The 21,435-nt window shown below is 36.3% G+C and overlaps 1 protein-coding gene across 4 annotated transcripts in view; it reads right to left on the reverse strand.

The window, feature by feature from the left end:
- The window catches only part of DENND4A (DENN domain containing 4A), a 93,431-nt gene that overhangs the window by 49,216 nt on the left and 22,780 nt on the right, over positions 1 to 21,435 (reverse strand). For all 4 annotated transcript variants that reach the window (XM_021694053.2, XM_044918432.1, XM_021694054.2 and 1 more), the window contains exons 8-12: positions 19,361 to 19,505; positions 18,900 to 19,075; positions 14,773 to 14,873; positions 11,966 to 12,184; positions 10,512 to 10,657 (exon numbers count right to left, since the gene is read on the reverse strand). In XM_021694053.2, coding sequence (XP_021549728.1) covers positions 10,512 to 10,657; positions 11,966 to 12,184; positions 14,773 to 14,873; positions 18,900 to 19,075; positions 19,361 to 19,505 — 787 coding nt within the window. The remainder of the gene's footprint in view (positions 1 to 10,511; positions 10,658 to 11,965; positions 12,185 to 14,772; positions 14,874 to 18,899; positions 19,076 to 19,360; positions 19,506 to 21,435) is intronic.

Genomic DNA, 21,435 nt, shown 5'->3' on the forward strand with positions numbered 1-21,435 from the left:
TACTATTTGTATATTATATCTCAATAAACTTTGGTTTTTAAAAAATGTCCTAAAAGGTGGTTACAGTACCAATCTACCAGAGAGAATTTTTTTTTTTTTAAGATTTTATTTATTTTTTGACAGAGAGAGAGACAGCGAGAGAGGGAACACAAGCAGGGGGAGTGGGAGAGGGAGAAGCAGGCTTCCCGCTGAGCAAGGAGCCCGATGTGGGGCTCGATCCCAGGACCCTGGGATCATGACCTGAGCCGAAGGCAGACGCTTAACGACTGAGCCACCAGGTGCCCCTACCAGAGAGAAATTTAATAGATATCTTTCTAGCAGAACACTGAAGCCCTGCACCAGTTGAACCATAGCTAATCACTATTTATATCCATGTTTCTATGGAAAAATGGATTATGAGTTCTAAGTAGATAATGGCATATATCCATTTTTCCCCCTACTCCAAAGCATTTCAAGGACTAGGGTGATTATTTCTAGGCACCTTAACCTGTTAATTCTCTATCAGCACCAGAACAGTATTTCTCTACATCAACCAACCATCAAGTGTTCTAAATTGAAGGATCTGAACTTGTTCTTCGTATGTATAAGTCATTCAAAAGTCAAACATTTCTATGTCACGAAATGATAAAACCAAATGAACTACCACTCTATAAAGTCAAATAAAAATCAGCAAAATATAAAAAATAGTCATGTTTTCTACTTTTTAGTTCATACAACACTACTCTGAACACTGGGAGATGTGCATAATGATCTCTCCTCACAATATATACATATATATATATTTTACTTTTTTTTAAACATAAAGTGTATTATTTGTTTCAGGGGTACAGGTCTGTGATTCATCAGTCTTACACAAATCACAGCGCTCACCATAGTACCTACCCTCCCCAATGTCCATCACCCAGCCACCCCATCCTTCCCACCCCCCTCCACTCCAGCAACCCTACTGTTTCCTGAGATTAAGAGTCTCTTATGGTTTATCTCCCTCTCCGGTTTCGTCATTTCATTTTTCCCTCCCTTCCCCTATGATCTTCTGTCTTGTTTCTCAAATTCCTCGTATCAGTGAGATCATATGATACTTGTCTTTCTCTGATTGACTTATTTCGCTTAGCATAATACCCTCTAGTTCCATCCACGTCGTTGCAAATGGCAAGATTTCATTTTTTTGATGGCTGCATAATATTCCATTGTGTGTGTGTGTGCGCGCGCACACACACACACACACATCTTCTTTATCCATTCATCTCTTGATGGACATCTAGGCTCTTTCCATAGTTTGCTATTGTGGACATTGCTGCTATAAACATTGGGATGCATGTGCCCCTTCGGATCACTACATTTGTATCTTTGGGGTGAATACCCAGTAGTGCAATTGCTGGTTGTAGAGTAGCTCTATTTTCAACTTTTTGAGGAACCTCCATACTGTTTTCCAGAGTGGTTGCACCAGCTCGCATTCCCACCAACAGTGTAGGAGGGCTCCCCTTCCTCCATATCCTTGCCAACATCTGTCGTTTCCTGACTTGTTAATTTTAGCCATTCTGACTGGTGTGAGGTGGTATCTCATTGAGGTTTTGATTCGGATTTCCCTGATGCTGAGTGATGTGGAGCACTTTTTCATGTGTCTGTTGGCCATTTGGATGTCTTCTTTGCAGAAATGTCTGTTCATGTCTTCTGCCTATTTCTTTTTTTTTTTTAATTTATTTATTCATGAGAGACAGAGAGAGAGAGGTAGAGGGAGAAGCAGGCTCCCAAGGAGCAGGGAGCCCGATGTGGGACTCGATCCCAGGACCCTGGGATCATGACCTGAGCCGAAGGCAGACGCTTAACCATCTGAGCCACCCAGGCGCCCTCTGCCTATTTCTTGATTGTATTATTTGTTCTTTGGGTGTTGAGTTTGATAAGTTCTTTATAGATTTTGGATCCTAGCCCTTTATCTGATATGTCATTTGCAAATATCTTCTCCCATTCTGTCAGTTGTCTTTTGGTTTTGTTGACTGTTTCTTTTGCTGTGCAAAGCTTTTTATCTTGATGAAGTCCCAATAGTTCATTTTTGCCCTTGCTTCCCTTGCTTTTGGTGATGTTTCTAGGAAGAAGTTGCTGCGGATGAGGTCAAAGAGGTTGCTACCTGTGTTCTCCTCAAGGATTTTGATGGATTCCTGTCTCACATTTAGGTCTTTCATCCATTTGGAGTCTATTTTTGTGTGTGGTGTAAGGAAATGGTCCAGTTTCATTCTTTTCATGTGGCTGTCCAATTTCCCCAACACCATTTGTTGAAGAGACTGTCTTTTTTCCACTGGACATTCTTTCTGGCTTTGTCAAAGATTAGTTGACCATAAAGTTGAGGGTCCATTTCTGGGCTCTCTATTCTGTTCCATTAATCTATGTGTCTGTTTTTGTGCCAGTACCATACTGTCTTGATGATTACAGCTTTGTAACAGAGCTTGAAGTCCGGAATTGTGATGCCACCAGCTTTGCTTTTCTTTTTCAACATTCCTCTGGCCATTCGGGGTCTTTTCTGGTTCCATACAAATTTTAGGATTATTTGTTCCACTTCTTTGAAAAAAGTTGATGGTATTTTGATAGGATTGCATTAAATATATAGATTGCTCTAGGTAGCATAGACATTTTCACAATATTTGTTCTTCCAATCCACGAGCATGGAACATTTTTCCATTTCTTTGTGTTTTCCTCAATTTCTTTCATGAGTATTCTATAGTTTTCTGAGTATAAATCCTTTGCCTCTTTGGTTAGATTTATTTCTAGGTATCTTATGGTTTTGGGTGCAATTGTAAATGGGATTGACTCCTTAATTTCTCTTTCTTCTGTCTTGTTGGTGTATAGAAATGCAACTGATTTCTGTGCATTGATTTTATATGCTGCCACTTTACTGAATTCCTGTATGAGTTCTAGCAGTTTTGGGGTGGAGTCTTTTGGGTTTTCCACATAAAGTATCACATCATCTGCAAAAAGCTGATTTGGATGCCTTTTATTTCTTTTTGTTGTCTGATTGCTGAGGCTAGGACTTCTAGTACTATGTTGAACAGTAGTGGTGAGAGTGGACATCCCTGCCGTGTTCCTGACCTTAGGGGAAAAGCTCTCAGTTTTTCTCCATTGAGTATGATATTTGCTGTGGATTTTTCAAAGATGGCTTTTATGATATTGAGGTATGTGCCCTCTATCCCTACACTGTGAAGAGTTTTAATCAAGAAAGGATGCTGTACTTTGTCAAATGCTTTTTCTGAATCTATTGAGAGGATCATATGGTTCTTGTTCTTCCTTTTATTAATGTATTGTATCACATTGATTGATTCGCAGATGTTGAACTAACCTTGCAGCCCAGGAATAAATCCACTTGGTCATGGTGAATAATCCTTTTAATGTACTGTTGGATCCTATTGGCTAGTACTTTGGGGAGAATTTTTGCATCCATGTTCATCAGGGATATTGGTCTGTCGTTCTCCTTTTTGATGGGGGTCTTTGTTTGGTTTTGGGATCAAGTGAATGCTGGCCTCATAAAATGAGTTTGGAAGTTTTCCTTCCATTTCTATTTTTTGGAACAGTTTCAGAAGAATAGGTATTAATTCTTCTTTGAATGTTTGGTAGAATTTCCCTGGGAAGCTATCTGGCCCTCAGCTCTTGTTTGTTGGGAGATTTTTGATTACTGCTTCAATTTCCTTCGTGGTTATGGGTCTGTTCAGGTTTTCTATTTCTTCCTGGTTCAGTTTTGGTAGTTTATACGTCTCTAGGAATGCATCCATTTCTTCCAGACTATCTAATTTGCTGGCATATAGTTGCTCATAATATGTTCTTATAATTGTTTGTATTTCTTTGATGTTGGTTGTGATCTCTTCTCTTTCATTCATGATTTTATTTATTTGGGTCCTTTCTCTTTTCTTTTTGGTAAGTCTGGCCAGGGGTTTATCAATCTTATTCTTTCAGAGAACAAGCTCCTAGTTTTGTTGATCTGTTCTACTGTTCTTTTGGTTTCTATTTCATTGATTTCTGCTCTGATCTTTATTATTTCTCTTCTCCTGCTGGGTTTAGGCTTTATTTGCTGTTCTGTCTCCGGCTCCTTTAGGTGTAGGGTTTGGTTGTGTATTTGAGACCTTTCTTGTTTCTTGAGAAAGGCTTGTATTGCTATATACTTTCTTCTTAGGACCACCTCTGCTGCATCCCAAAGATTTTGAACAGTTGTGTTTTCATTTTCATTTGTTTCCATGAGTTTTTTAAATTCTTCTTTAATTTCCTGATTGACCCATTCATTCTTTAGTAGGATGCTTTTTAGCCTCCATGTATTTGAGTCCTTTCCGACTTTCCTCTTGTGACTGAGTTCTAGTTTCAAAGCATTGTGGTCCGAAAATATGCAGGGAATGATCCCAATCTTTTGGTACCGGTTGAGACCCAATTTGTGATCGAGGATGTGATCTATTCTGGAGAATGTTCCATGTGCACTAGAGAAGAATGTATATTCTGTTTCTTTGGGATGGAATGTTCTGAGTATATCTATGAAGTCCATCTGGTCCAGTGTGTCATTTAAAGCCTTTATTTCCTTGTTGATCTTTTGCTTAGACAATCTGTCCATTTGAGTGAGGGGTGTGTTAAAGTCCCCTACTGTTATTGTATTGTTGTCGATGTGATTTCTTTGATTTTGTTATTAACTGGCTTATATAATTGGCTGTTCCCATGTTAGGGGCATAGATATTTAAAATTGTTAGATCTTCTTGTTGGATAGACCCTTTAAGTATGATGTAGTGTCCTTCCTCATCTTATTATAGTCTTTGGTTTAAAATCTTAATTTGTCTGATATAAGGATTGCCACCCCAGCTTTCTTTTGATGTCCATTAGCACGGTAAATGGTTTTCCACTCCCTCACTTTAAATCTGGAGGTGTCTTTGCATCTAAAATGAGTTTCTTGCAGACAGCATATCGAAGGGTCTTGTTTTTTTATCCAATCTGATACCCTGTGTCTTTTGATTGGGGCATTGAGCCCATTTACATTCAGGGTAACTATTGAAAGATATGAATTTAGTGCCATTGTATTGCCTGTATGGTGACTGTTACTGTATATTGTCTCTGTTACTTTTTGGTCTATGTTACTTTTAGGCTCTTTCTTTGCTTAGAGGACCGCTTTCACTATTTCTTGTAGGGCTGGTTTGGTGTTCATAAATTCTTTTAAATTTTGTTTGTCCTGGAAGCTTTTTATCTCTCCTATTTTCAATGACAGCCTAGCTGGATATAGTATTCTTGGCTGCATATTTTTCTCATTTAGTGCTCTGAATATATCATGCCAGTCCTTTCTGGCCTTCCAGGTCTCTGTGGATAGGTCTGCTGCCAATCTAATGTTTCTACCACTGTAGGTTACAGACCTCTTGTCCCGAGCTCCTTTCAGGATTTTCTCTTTGTCTCTGAGACTTGTAAGTTTTACTATTAGATGTTGGGTTATTGACCTATTTTTATTGATTTTAAGGGGGGATTCTCTGTGCCTCCTGGATTTTGATGACTGTTTCCTTCCCCAAATTAGGGAAGTTCTCTGCTATAATTTGCTCCAATATACCTTTTGCCCCTCTCTCTCTTTCTTCTTCTGGGATCCCAATTATTCTAATGTTGTTTGGCTTTATGGTATCACTTATCTCTCGAATTCTCCCCTTGTGATCCAGTAGTTGTTTATCTCTCTTTTTCTCAGCTTCTTTATTCTCCATCATTTGGTCTTCTATATCACTAATTCTCTCTTCTGCCTCATTTATCCTAGCAGTTAGAGCCTACATTTTTGATTGTACCTCATTAATAGCCTTTTTTATTTCGACTTGGTTAGATTTTAGTTCTTTTATTTCTCCAGAAAGGGGTTCTCTAGTATCTTCTATACTTTTTTCAAGCCCAGCTATTATCTTTGTAATTGTCATTCTGAATTCTAGTTCCGACATCTTACTAACGTCTGTATTGATTAGGTCCCTGGCAGTCAGTACTGCCTCTTGTTCTTTATTTTGAGGTGAGTTTTTCCATCTTGTCATTTTGTCCAGAGGAGAATAGATGAATGAGAGAACAAAATGTTAAAAAAAAATGCTAAAAGGGCAGCAATGACCCCAGAAAAATATACACTAAACATATCAGAAGAAACCTGAAACTGGGGGGGAAAGGAAGGGGGAAAAAAAAAAAGAATATGATCAGGCTGGTGAATATAACAGAGCCACACACTAGATTTTGGGTGTATGTTGGTCTGTTAGAAGAAATTGCCTCCCAAAATTTTAAAGAAAGAAAAACTTATATATATATACAAAAATAAGGGTAAATATGATGAAGGGATGGAATATGACTGTAAAGATTGAAAATTAAAAAGGATTTTAAAAAAGGAATTGATAAGAAGTTGGTTGAAAAAAGAATGAAAAAAAATTTAAAAAAAGAAAGAGAGAATGTGATCAGGCGGTAGACTAGGACAACGTCATACACTAGATTTAGGGTATATTTTGGTCTGTTAGGAGAAACTGTATCCCAAAATTTTAAAGAAAGGAAAACTTATATATATATACAAAAAATAAGGGTAAATACAATGAAGAGATAGAATATGACTGTAAAAATGAAAAATTAAAAAAGATTAAAAAAAAGAATTGATAAGATGTTGGTTAAAAAAGGAAAGAAGAAAAATTCAACTAAAAAAATAGAAAAGGAGAAAAATAAAGAAAATTTAAAAAATTAACTTTGAAAGACTAAAGAATCATGGGAAAAAACCCATGAATTTTATGTGTTGTATTCCCCTAACACTGGAGTTTTGCCATTCTCATTGATTGGTAAACTTGGTCTTGGCTGGCTGTTCTTGCTGATCTTCTGGGGGAGGGGCCTGTTGCAGTGGTTCTCAAATGTCTTTGCTGGAGGAGGAATTGCCCCGCCCTTGCTGGGGCTGGGCTAAGTAATCTGCTTGGGTTTGCTCTCGGGAGCTTTTGTTCCCTGAAAGCTTTCTGTCCAGCTTTGGAGGACAAGAATGAAAATGGCAGCCTCCCAATCTCTGGTCCCGGAGGAGCTGAGAGCTCAGAGCCCCACTCCTCAGTGCGCCCCCAGAGAAAAGCAGTCAATCACTCCTGTCTCCCCGGTCTCTGGCCACACTCTGTGCTCACCTGGCCTGTGACCGAGCGTTTCTACCTCTGGCACATGACCCTGTTTGGAGTCTCCAAACCCAGCAGATTCCTGCGGTGCACTCTGCCGCTCCTCTGGGGGGGGCAGGAAGGGGAGTCTCCCCGGATCTGCCACTTGTTGGGTCCTTGCTCGAAGAGCAGGTCACAGTTTATGGCAACCCCGATCTGAGAACCCACTCCTTGGCTCCGTCTTTGCAGCCAGCTTCCCTGCTCCAATACCTGGGAGCTCTGCCACACTCAGACACCCCCAGTCTTTCTGTGACCCCAAGGGTCCTGAGACCACACTGTCCCAGCCAGGGTTCCACCCCCTGCTTAGCCACTGGAGCAACATTCCTCAGCGGAGCTGACTTCTAAAAGTTCCAATTTTGCACTCTGTTGCTCTATTACTTGCCGGTAGCCAGCTGACGGAGGCCCCCTCCCCCCGCAGTCTGTCTTCCCGAATATTGCCTCAGATTCACTTCTCCGCACGTCCTACCTTCCAGAAAGTGGGTACTTTTCTGTTCAGAGCGTTGCTGCTATTCTTTTCTTCGATCTCCTGTTGAGTTTGTAGGTGTTCTGAATGGTTTGATAACTAGCTGAATTCCTGGGACCAGACGAAATTTGGGTCTCCTACTCCTCTGCCATCTTGCTCCTCCCCCCCTCACAATATATTTTAAACATAGGTAAGAAAACAACACAGAAAGACTAGATGACTTGACTCAAATCACAAGTATAAGAGCTGGGACTCAAGTTGTCCTGATTCCCAATGCAGTGTTTTTCCTATTACATCTGGCATAGTTAGAATTATTTCTCATTTTGTAAGACATATTTGGTACTGATTTTTTAGTTAGTAAAGGACACTTTCGAGTCCAACTCAGAACTGAGCTGATTTCTGAATACTGAGGGATGAGCTGTACTTTGGCTGTTATGCCCCCTGCCCTCAAAAATCACTGATTTTCTTTTAGTCACATAAATTTGAACGTGATGGACTTCTTTAAACAGCCTTACAAGTATAACCTGTTGAGCAAATATATGACAAAGCTTTGCTTTCTCCCTTTCTTCTCTTGTCATGGGCATAAAATCATGAACATTATGTATATATAGTCACAAATTTATACGAGAGTTTCAAGTATAGTTAACTTTTCATGTAAAAAACAACTTTTCCCCCTTAATCTTTTCAGAGTAAATTGCTGGCCTGATGACCCACCACCCCTGAATACTTTAGTGTGTACTTCCTACAAACAATGACATTCTCTTATCTAACCATAACACAACATGAAAATGGAAATTAACATGTTACACTACTAATGTCTAATACTCAAACTACATACAAGTTTTAATGATTATATTAATGTTATGCCAAAAGCATCCAGTTCAGAACAATACGTTGTATTTGCATGTCAAGTCTCTTCAGTTTCCTTCACTTTTGAACAGTTTCTCAATTTTTCCTTTATTTTCTTAACCCTGACAGTTCATGGATTATAGAACAGGTATTTTGTAGAATGTCACTTAATTTGAGTTTGTATGATATTTCCTTGAGATATGCAGGTTATATGCATCTTTAGCAGAAATACAGAGTTGATGTTGTATTTTCACTGTGGCCTATTATACGCATATGTTGATTTGTTCCACTATTGATGATGTTTACTTTGATGATTAGATAAAAATGGGGTCTGCCAGGCATTCTGTTCCACCATAAAGTTATTCTTTCCCCTTTTGTAATTAATATGTATTTTGTGCAGAGGTACTTTGAAACTAAAATCCTGTTTCTCATCAGACTCTTGATTGGTATCTGTGTAAACCCATAGTTTCCTATTTTTTTCCAATGGGTTATAATCTGTTACTAACATTTGATGTTCAAGTTGTCTCAGATGTAACCAGTGGGAGTCCCTTCAAGCTGGCTTGTCTTTGTATGTGTGTGTGTGTGCATATACACACACGGGCACGTGCATCTGCCTGTATGTGTGTGATGTTGTTTTAAAAAACATGTCTCCATTATTCTTGGAGCAATTCCTTGTTTTCTAGCACAAGCTACTTCAGGGCTCATTTTGTACTTTCCTTGCCCTAGACCCAGTAATTTCTCCAAGGAGTCCTAATTCCTTTTAGTGGAGAACGGTATTTAGAAGTCAGAATCTGTGCATTAGGTGTACTCATTGCTATTGGGGATGGCTGCTCCTAGGTCCTCACCGTGTACAGAGCTAGGGAATATATGTTTGTACACACAAAGACACACATACTTGTATCTATATTTATTTCTATATTTGTCTATACATATTGAATACCAATGATATATCAAACCTTCAATTCCATTCTAATACCACAGAGTTCATTCAGGTTTTCTCCTTTTCTGTATTTGTAAGTCCCTTCTCTGACAGTGACTAACTTCATTATCCTTAATATATTTATTTATTTGATCCATTCCCCCATATGCTATATTCTCCCATCTCTACCACCACCCTTCCCCACACATATGACTTCTTCACCCTAACTTGGCTTCAACAACTACTTCCAGACCAAACCTCTACCCCCACCAAGCTGGCATCTTCCTCATCCAGATCAAACACTGATACCCCATTTGCTGCCCCTACCCAGTAGAGACACTCTCCTTACCTTGCTCAGACTCTGATATTCACGTTGTTTCTGCATGGATATTCTTCTCATCCTATTTATTCTGACCCCTTGCAGCTGTCTGTCCCCTAGCATGGACACTCTTTTTATCCTCTCATCCTCTGATTCTCCATGCTAGGCTGCCCCTTACACGGATGCTGTCTTCACCTGGCTTGGGCTCCAACACCCAATGCTAGGCTGCTCCTCCTTCCTCATCCCATTCAGCTTTTGACACCCCACTCTAGGCCACTGTTCCCCAACCTCCTCTCTGTTCCATAGGGATACCCACCTTGCTCCACCCCACCTAATGATATTAGGACTGAAGGGGAAGGGAAGGTTTCACACATCAATTTAAAATAGCACCATTAATGCACTTAATTTCAGCTACAAATTCACTTCCACATTGTAAAAATATTCAAGTGAAATATTCATTATGCTCTACACCTACTGTCAGCACGTGGCAATCCTCAAAAAGGAGAAGTGAAAATTAAGGATGTTCAGGTTAGAGGTCCACACACTTGGACAGAACGCCCATAGTCTGTAAGTGGGCAGGCAAGGTTACAGATCCTGAGTGCTAAAATAAAACTGATGATTTGGCAAAATCCTGCAAGGTACTCCTAAGAGGTGCTCTATAATATCTAGTAGCCCAAACAGAACTTTCATAATAAAGAGTCAATGATGAAATGGAATGAACTTAGATTTTGTTAAAAGCTGATAAAAGTTAAATAGAAACTATAACTCATAACATTTAAAACAATCACACAAAATAAGTCAGGGCACTGTAGACATACTATTACTTACTTTATCTACACAATCATCAAAAAATGCCAGGCTTGCATCTTTATCACTGACAAAAGAACATTCCTCAATGAAGCGAATGAACATTTGTGTTTTGGTCATCATGCTATAGAATTTTTGATGTGACCGGTCCCGGCTTCTTAAGAAAGCTGTTCAACATAAATTCATAATGTCACAAAATATAGCATCATTCAAAGATTCATTACATTTTAAGCCAGAAGAAACTTGATTAACCACATCATCTATACCCCCTCAACCCACCACTTTGAAGAAAAAGAAACTAAGACCCCTGAAAAGGGATATGACCTGACAAAGATAGCAATAGGAAAGGAACTTGAACCTAGATCTTTCAAATCCTCACCCAGAATTGTCTCTGTGGTCCCCCACTACCTTGAAGATTACACATAAAGTAGTAAATTTGAAAGCATTTTTAAAATTGCTTTTTCCCTCCCAATGTGTTGCATGTTCTATGCTCATGGCTTACTCTCTGTCCATGTATTTGGCTTTTCTCAAAACAGCAGTTACATCTCTTCTAGTATTTGTTTATGTCTGTGTCTTACTGAAACAGAGTAAAAATTTATTTCCTGATTTCATGCTCCACATTGCTCTTTATGGTCAGTTACACTACATTTGGGCCTTCTTTTGGGCCCATATGCTCAAATTATTTCCACCTGTTCTCTCTGCTTAAAACTGTCTTCTACTTTTCTTTTGCCTGGCTAATTTCTACTCATCCCTGAGATCATGGCTCAGACATAAACTCCTCAGAAGGGCTTTCTGTGATCTAAAGTTGTAAAATAAAGTGTTCATTCATATTATTTTCAAATTGCTTATCTTCTTGACCATAAGCTCAATGGGAGAAGTGACCATGTCTTTCTCTCTCTTTTTTGTGACCATGTACCTTTTGCATACCACTATATACCTAGTAGTTAGAGGAACTCCATATATATATATTAAATGAATTTCTCTTGCAAATGTTATATACCACAAGAGAAAAATAAGTATGTATTATGACAGAAACCGCACTCTGGGGCTCTCCTACTTCTTTTGCTTTGGGGCACAAACAGAAAGTAGTATTTATAAAGCACACTGAAGTAAAATGAATGAGGCTGCTCATGCCTGGAGGTGACCATCCCAGGGGCTCCTTTGAGTGTCCAACATTGCTTAGCTGCTCTGAAAGCTAAAAATATCAATATCTCAACACATCTGTGATACAACATTCCTACATGGTTAGGAAGCTCTGTGCTTTTCAAATATTTAGCTAATGGGATTATAACTAATGTGCCCGAGAAATAACTAGTTTTGTGGAGATGGATTACCAACAAAGTTGATCTTCACATACTTCCAAAAAAGGTATGTATTTTGATAAACATGAGCTATTAATTAACACAGAAAACAAGTGAATCATCATAAGGTTAAACTCAATAATATGAAAACTATAAAACTATACAATCACTCACCTTGTAGGGCAAAAAGAGAGGATGCATCTGTGGCTGTCTCAGACGGGGCTTGTGTTATTGGTCTTAAGTATGATCTATAACCTTTTAAAATAGAGGCCATGAAACACAAAAACGCCTCTTGGATTTCCAAATCTATCATGTGCAACCTCTTTCCAGAATTAAAATCATAGTCATTCATTGCTAAGTCCATTAGTCCATCATCTCTTGGTCTCTGCTGCACTGTGAAGAAAATCAGTGTTAGTGTTTTCTCCAAACTCTTAAAACCAATGTTCATAAAGATATCAATATAAATTTGTTATATATGTAAGTCAAGCCATTACGCTGTATACCTTAAACTTACACAGTCCTGTATGTCAATTATATCTCAATAAAATTGAAAGAAATAAATGTGTTGTTTTCAAAAGGGCTCAAGCTACCTCAACTCTGTGTTTATACAACTTCATAATAGGTAAACCCTAGCAAAGCTTGCTACATCATTTTTTAGGCTCTGCTGCATGTATTTCAACCAAAGTAAATATAAAATTATTCCTGTTTATCTGACTACCATCAAAAAAATTCATGTTCTGAAGTAACTATATATAAACTAATAAATGAAAATCATAGTAACCATATCAGCAGGATACAGGGTTAAATTCATTAGCCCTATCTCTGCCCACCCACCCTCCCTTTTAAAAAATATAAGTGCCTACAGGAAAAACACGCAAGGCTTAGAATGTGAAAAACAGCTCTTCCTCTTCCTGAACAATTCAATGCTAAAGCCCTTAGGTAGTAAAATAATAAATTCACAATAGAGAGGCCTGGTAGACACCACCTTAATCAAGGGCACAAAGTGAACATCTTCATCAATTATGGGACAAATTGAGGTAGTGCCTGATCTGGTAAGGATGCTAGGAAAGGAAGATAGTGTCACTTCTGCGATATTCTTGCCAAAGATGTATGACCTGTATTTATCATGAGGACACTCAGACAAACCCACATCATGGACCATTCTATGACAGTAAGTATCATCTTCAAAAGTATCAAGAAAAAGAAGGAAAAAATCAAGGAACTGCTTGGAGAAAAGGAGATTAAAGAGACTTGAAACTAAATTATAACATCTGATTTGGAAATGGATTATTTTGCTATAAAGAATATTATTATGATAACTGACAAAACTAGAATCTCGTCTGTGGGCAGTAATGCTCAGTGTTAATTTCCTGATTTTCATGGTTATATTGTAGTGATGCAGGAGAATATATTTTTTTGGTAGGAAATATATTCCATTTGGAGGTGATGGGCATCTATTCTCAAAGGTCAGGGAAAATGTGATTGTTTCAAAATTTAAAAAATTTTTTTAAATATGAGGAACAATAAATCATCTTAGTTTTTTTTTCTGGAGTTCTTATTGTCTAAAAAAGTAACAGTACTAGGAAGAATGTGGGCATTGATATAGAAGGCCTAGATTTTAATCCTAACTTCATCCTTGTTAACTGTATGATCTCTGACAAGCTATTTTACCTCCCTCAACTTATGTATGTGAAAGTGTTCTGAAGCTGTAAAGTATTACACAATCCTTAATTATCAGTACTGTTTAAAAGTTTATAGTTTTAAGTTCCTGCCCTTCAGTTGAGCTGGATGGGCTATTTCATTGATTTTAATAATATTTTAAATATTGCTACAAAAGCTGCTGGACTTCTCAGCCATTTAAAAGAAGTACATGCCTTGTTAGAAAGCAATTAAGTAGTTAGCTTAAGTAAAATTCTATACATAATTTATTTGTTCCATAAGATAAAATGTTGTTCTATTTGACATCACTGTTTTCATATCCCAGTCCTTACGAGCTGCTTCCAAATTATCTGCTTATTGTAAGGTTTACTTTGGAAACACTGTCTTCTTCCATGCTATTTCCAACTCTACAGGCACTGTGAACCCTCAAGGATGTAGGCCCCTTCCTATGTTTACATTTCACCTAATACATAAACAAGAACCTCAAATATTGCTGTACCATTACTGACCATTTTTTTCACACAATAATTTAGTAAGTATTAAATTATGGGCCCTGAATGAGCCATTGTTATAAAATACCAAGAAAATTAGATAAATGATAAATACATAGCTGAGAACCTCAAATATTGCTACACTATCATTGGCCATTTTTCATACAATAGGTATTAATTTATGGGCCCTGAATGAGCCATTGTTATAAGTACCAAGAGGATTAAATAAATGAAGGTTTAATTCTTCTTATATGTATCTCTGGATCACTGACAAGGTATTCTTATATAAGCTTTTTACTAAAGTATCCATATCTTAATCAATTTTCATTTTGATTAATTTCCTAATGCATTTGGCAAGCTTCTATTTTCAAATTATTTGAGGTAAGCTTAGCATTAAGATCCATGGAAAGTGAAAAGCATATGACCCAGCTCTCACCCCACTAAAATCATCAGCACTCTAATTTAAACCATCTGTCTTAAATTTTCAAAACGAAACTTCTATGTATGAAGAAAATATACAAGAGGAAACCCTTATTTTTTCCCTGGTATTTCAATAATGGTAAAATTAAAGAAAACAATCACCTTAACCTCTTTTTGAATTTTATTATTCTAAAATGGTTCTATGAAAATGTAGTAGATATAAAATGTAAATTTTATAAATTTCCTATTCAGCTTCTAACAAATTTTGCTTTAATGTTCACTTACCCTTAAGATTATAAAAACATTTCCCTCAGATAAAATAAACAGTATCCTTTTACAAGTAAGGCAAAGTAATTGGAGTCCTTTTTCAGATTAAATTACTTCCTTTAATTAAAATTGTTATATACTTACATTTTGCCAACTGCTGGTGCAAATTATTCAGTGTGTTCATCAGATTTTTACATGGTTTCTTTGGAAGTATCTTCCAGGCTACATTTTTCTTGTCACCAGTTCTGAGATTAAATGACAACAATAATATATTTGTTAGATGGACTTTTTTTTGCTATATATAAAAAAAGGAAGAGAGAAATTCATTGAACAAAAAATAAAACACATACAAAACATTCTAATTAATAGGAGAAAAATACCACAGGGGTAAGTTAGAATGCAGAATATTTAAAAATTAATTTACATGAGGGAAGAACCTTGTATTAAATATAGCTCAAAAATTTATAATTATGGGGGCGCCTGGGTGGCTCAATTGGTTAAGTGTCTGCCTTCGGCTCAGGTCATGATCTCAGGGTCCTGAGATCGAGCCCCATGTTGGGCTCTCTGGTCAGTGGGGAGTCTGCTTCTCCATCTCCCTCTGCCTGCCTCCCCCCTGCTCATGCTCTCTCTCTGTCAAATGAATAAATAAAATACTTTAAAAAAATTTTTAAAAATTTATAATTATGTTGGTACTGAGTAAATTCCACTTGCATTGGAATCATACTAATCACTACAAACAATATGGTGGTCATTACTCAAAACCTCATTTAAAAGACTTTAGATACCTAAATACTGGGACAATCTTACCAACTGGAGGTTTCTCTCTTATAGACTCTAAGAAAAAGCACTATGGAAAACTTGAACTCATATAGAAAAAACGAACTGATGATCCAGAAAGCTTATCAGAATTCTTGGGTATATTTAAATATTGAGTTTCTTAGTTTCCTACAAGTAAAAGTAAAATTTGTTTGTTTCAGAAAAGAACTAATCTATAATATTAAATTATTTGGATAAAGGATAACATTCCAAAATACTTTTATAACTATAAAAGAGGGTATCTGCTTGAAAGTGGTAGCTTTGTTTCTAAGACAAACTCCTATACTCTCCTTTATTACAATTATTGTAACATGGCCGTTCTTCAAACTATACATGGGGTAAGAGAAGAAAAGAACACAGTGATAAAACACCATAAAGCTTTTGGACTTAACTATAGCTTTGTTGATTACATTCTTTTTTTTTTTTTTAAGATTTTATTTATTTATTTGACAGAGAGACAGCGAGAGAGGGAACACAAGCAGGGGGAGTGGGAGACGGAGAAGCAGGCTTCCCGCCGAGCAGGGAGCCCGATGCGGGGCTCGATCCCAGGACCCTGGGATCATGACCTGAGCCGAAGGCAGACGCTTAATGACTGAGCCACCCAGGCGCCCCTCCATTCTTTCTTTAGTAAATCTTTTTTTGTACTTTAAAAGCCATGAATACTTTTTTTTTTCTTTTTAGAAAACTTGAAAAATGGAGAGAAAAAGAAGAAAAGTAAATCACTCATGTTCTAAAGACAATAATAAAGTCCAGGTGTGCAGTGGAAGTTGAATTTTTTTTTTTATGTTCCCTGTACTTCCCACAGAACAAAAAGGGCAAAATTATCACCTTGGAAACTAAACAAAGAAAAAAAAATGGATGGGAAAGCTTAGGCTGACCAAGAACCACTGTCTTGGAATCTACCCTATCTTTCCACAAATGAGGAAAAAATACAGAGAGGACAGGGTCAGTTGCAGATGTCCTACAGCGAAGGTTATATTTCATTTATAATGTGACCAGGAGTATAGAATACTGCATTACAGTGAGAAGACAATGTAGAACACTTTTTACATTATTTTTTCTTGGTAAAACTTAGCAACACACACTCCCGCTGTACCTTATCATTCACTTTGTGCATGCTTGCCTTGTAAAACCAGATTATGAGCAACAGGAGAAAGGAGTGTGCTTGGTTTGCCTTTTTATTCCCAGTGCCTAGCAAAAAAGGGAGTTCAAAATATGTCTGCAGCATAAATGAACAGAATCTTGGTATCTGTGCATTACATCTAATTTCTGTTATTTATTCACATAACTTCCTCCTCTTGCCCTTGATGTCTTCACTCTAAAACTTGGCTGGGTAGGAGAGTCTTATTTAGTACCTGAGTTTGCATCTATGATAGCCTTCTGCATTTTTATTCATGGTGATTTCCATTTACAAGATTACTATTACATAAATAGCCAGTAATTAGTGGCAGAGGTAGTGGGTTTGGAGCCGGACAGTGATGGTTTCAAAATCCAGCTGGCAGTATGTGCCTTCTGATAAATTACTTAAAAATCTAAGCTCTGGTTTCCTTACCTGTCAGAGGGGTTAATAAAAACTACCTCACAAAATACAAAGAATAAGATGAGACAACACAGGCGATGCATACAGCTTTATGCCTAGTACATACCAGATATTAATTTCCCTTTCTTCAAAAATTTATTGACATGCATAACATACTCTGTATCTATGTATCTAAGAGAGGGAAAAAGAAACCAAAATTGCATACTCAGAACTTGTTTTTCTTTCAAATTTCAGATTGAGGTTCCAGAAATTCTGGATGAAGGAAAGCAGAAAGCTGTTAGTTCACTAGTTTAGTCCTTCTATGGGCGATAATAACAAGAAGGAAGACTACTGAGGAGTGCAAATGACTCATGTTTTCTTTGATTAACTCATTAGTGATCAAAACAAAAACATAAAATTAAAAAAATTCTTTTAACAAACTGGAAAGTATAAAAAGAGGGTAATGTAATTTATTACCATAATAAATACAGTATATACTAATTCACCACCCTTAATTTCAATTTTTAAAAGCATTGTGTCATGTAACAACTGGCAAAGAAAAGAGATATTACTTTAACATTTAAAGAATTAAATATTCCTGGTAATGAACGACATGTTCCTGGTAAAAAATCTTTGATTCTGTAAACCCCATATATAAAATGGCTTTTATGCCCAAAGTATATCCCATGTTTTCTTGGTTAAGTGTTGTCTGAAAAAAAGCTTTTTGACAGTGTATATGCTTTATAATAGAAAAGTATTCTTTTGCTATAACATATTATTTATCATTTTATATATTTTCTATATTATATATTATTTTTTCTGTAATAGAAAACCATTTTTTCTAGTGGTTTGGGCACTTGAGGTTTCGACATATGACAAGATTAGAATTAATATGATTATAATATTAAATCAAAAGGCTTTAATATGAAATATGCTTATTAAAAATGGAGAAAAATCTATTGCATATACACATATTTAAGTTGTAAAAGGTGTACCAGCTTTTGGGCTTTACTGATAGACTTATTTTAAGTATGTCCTGTGAATGCAGTGTGGTCATTGGATCAATTTTTCTTCTTCCCTGAATAGCTTAAGTATGATTAACTTGAAAATAAACAGTACAAGAGAACTGAATTATAAAAATCTGTAAGTTTTTTTATAGCTCCAGTAGCTACAACTTAAATATTATTCCAGTAAAAAGAGAGGGAAACTTATAAAGTCCTAATATTCCTAAAGTATAAAGGTGATAAAATCATGTATAATTTAAAAGTTATTTAGAAATTTTAAAGCAGTATATAAATTTTTCTTGAAGTATTAGCATTCTAATAGTATTACACAAGACTAGAAATAGAATTGAAATACTAAGCATTCCAATTCAATTTGTGATTTCACTCCCACTCATCTGGAAAATGGAAAATAAATTTTTCTATTTCTAACCTCAATTTCCCTTCTGCTAAATTTCTAAGATTATAATTATGTTTCTTAAATATTTAAAGATCTGAGGATTAAATATATATTTTCTTTACAGTAAAACCTCTCTAATACCCTAAATTTATCCCACTGAACAGTATGAGTTGGGGGTGTCTGGGTGGCTCAGTTGGTTAAGCATCTGACTCCTGATTTTGGTTCAGGTCACGATCTCAGGGTGGTGAGATCGAGCTCCATGTTGGGCTCTGTGCTCAGCATGGAGTCTGCTTGAGCTTCTCTCCCTCCCCTTCTGCCCCTTCCCCAGCTCTCGCACTCTCATTCTCTCTCTCTCTAAAATAAATAAAATCTTAAAAAAAAAATAGTACGAGTTGATTCAAAATGGTAATAACCCCAAATATAAAAATAATACAGCTCAAAGGAATTTCTAATTAGCATTCATAAAATATACAATTACATACATACACTATGAAGTTGTAAATTATTGGGTATAGAATCACTAAAATGTACTTACTGAGAAATGGTGTTGGTATCTAGGTCAACACAACTAACATCTGGTGGAGGGTCATAGAGATCAAAATATCTTGAATCGATTCCTACTATGAATGGACATGGTGCACTCAAGACATCTGCTAAAGCCAGTGGGCAGAGAGGAACATACGGGCATGGCCAGTGGAAAGGGAAAATCATCTTGGATAAACAAAAGATAGGAAAGTATTCAGGTGTTTGACATTGAAGCATGATTTATCAGCATACACACAAAACTGTCTTTTAAATATTCATACCTAAAGTCTAACATTTGATAACAAATTAAATATTTATAACTAATATTAATGGTCAGAAAATAAGTATTTTTTCCCAACATAAAAATTCATTACTCTCTGAATTTTAGCTAAGTCTTAAAGTAGCTTTAAATTAAATGAATAAATTAGGTTTAAAACAAAATTGATTGCCAATAAGAACTCCGATACTCACAGACACTAATGCTTCTGTCACACTAGTAAGCACGGAAGGCCGTAAGGAATGGATGAGAATCTTATGTTCTGTTACTGCAAACACCAGTAGTGTGACAGCATTTTCAGGGCCTAAATTTTGAAGTAGTGTTGAAAACTTGCCACCACTGTCAATCCAAAAAAAAAAAAAGAAAAAAATACAATTAAAAAAATTCAAATGCCTCATTATCCAAAATAATGAAGAAAGGTCATGATTAGGGTAGGATTATATTATTTATTCAACTTTAAATGTGACTGCTGCCCTTATGTGTGGAAAACACTCATCAGAAACATGTTATGAAAACAATGAAGTTTTCTGAAGTTTCAAAATTATTCGGTTTTTCTGCATTGTATTCAATATGGAAAATGAAAAGTCATTTTTCTTTTCAGAAAAAGATCTGCTATGTAGATAATGTCCAAATAAAGAATTCAATCTATAAGAGGGATGCTTTGGTTGAAAGCAAATTTGTTCAATGGAAGTTTGTTTTTTAATTTCTCATCTTTCATGGTAATTATCAGAAAAAAATACATGACGGGGTGCCTGGGTGGCTCAGTTGGTTAAGCGACTGCCTTCGGCTCAGGTCATGATCCCAGGGTCCTGGGATCGACTCCCGCATCGGGCTCCCTGCTCTGCGGGGAGCCTGCTTCTCCCTCTCCCACTCCCCCTGCTTGTGTTCCCTCTCTCGCTGTGTCTCTCTCTGTCAAATAAATAAATAAAATCTTTAAAAGAAAAAAAAGAAAAAAATACATGACTTTTGGTCTTCCCTTAAGGTAAATATACATATTAAAATTTGGATTTACAAATAGATTATCTTTAGTAATGTAATGATAATAGTAATATGAAATCAAGAGCTACCAAGTCAAGTGATGGTATATACATACAAAGCAAATTAATAACCCAAACTGAGACATTCTGTGTGGTAACAAAATACTGAACTGATAAAGTAAGTAATGCAGTAAGCCAATCAGTACGTTGTCTTTATAATGCTAAATAACTGGCTTCACCGAATTAACTTTTTTTAAATAAAGCAAAACTATTAAGTTTTTTGGAGAAATGGAAACATGTCCACAAAAAACTTGTGCATGTTCAGAGCAACATTATTTATTGTAGCCAAAAACTAGAAACAAGCCAAATGTCCATCAACTGATAAATGAATAAATAAAATGTGGTCTATCCATATAATGGAATATTTGTTGGAAACAGAAAGGAATAAAGTAATGATGATACAACACGGATGAACTTTGGACACACTATTATAAGTGAAAGAAGCCAAACCCAAAAGGTCACATATTATATGATTCTATTTATATGAAATATCCAGAATAGGCAAATCTGGGCAAATCTGTAGAGACAGAAAGTAGATTCATGGTTGCCCTGGGCTGGGGAGCGTGTGTGCGTGTGTGTTTGTGTGCGTAGAAATGGGAGAAATGGGGAGGGGTGGGGTAACTGCTAAAGGGCACAGGGTTTCTCTTTTAGAGTGATATAAATGGTCTAAAATTGATTACAATGATCTCTCTATATCTCTATATTCACAGAGTGAATATAACCACTGAATTGTACAATTTAACTGGGTGAATTGTACAGCATGTGAATTATATCAATAAAGTTGTTACTGAAAAAAAAAGCCTCTTGGGTAGTTTATGATCATTTTATACATAGTCTCAGTCAGTATTTCTAGTTTATTTTCAGCTCAAGCAAAGGTTAAGAAAACACTGGTCACTCTGGACCAAGACCTAGTGATGAAATAATCTGCAATTCTTACAAAATTAATGTCAAAGATGGCAGCTGGTCTCCCTTAGGTATGTGCTACAAAATAACTTAATTATATTGTAACTATTTCTCTGCTAGAAAATTACATAGCTAATTACATTTCAAGAAGTGATACTTTAGAAAAAACATATTTCATAATTTCTCTTAACTTCTAAGTGATGAACTACCTTGTTTTATTCATGGTTAGTATTTAGGAGTATCTTTTTATTTGTGGGTTAAATTTAAAATTAATTGCATTTTAATGCTGTTCAGAGAGTATTTAAAGCTAAAAATAATTGTTTTCATAC

This window comes from Neomonachus schauinslandi, chromosome 9 (genome assembly GCF_002201575.2).
Source record: "Neomonachus schauinslandi chromosome 9, ASM220157v2, whole genome shotgun sequence".
Classification (NCBI taxonomy): domain Eukaryota; kingdom Metazoa; phylum Chordata; class Mammalia; order Carnivora; family Phocidae; genus Neomonachus; species Neomonachus schauinslandi.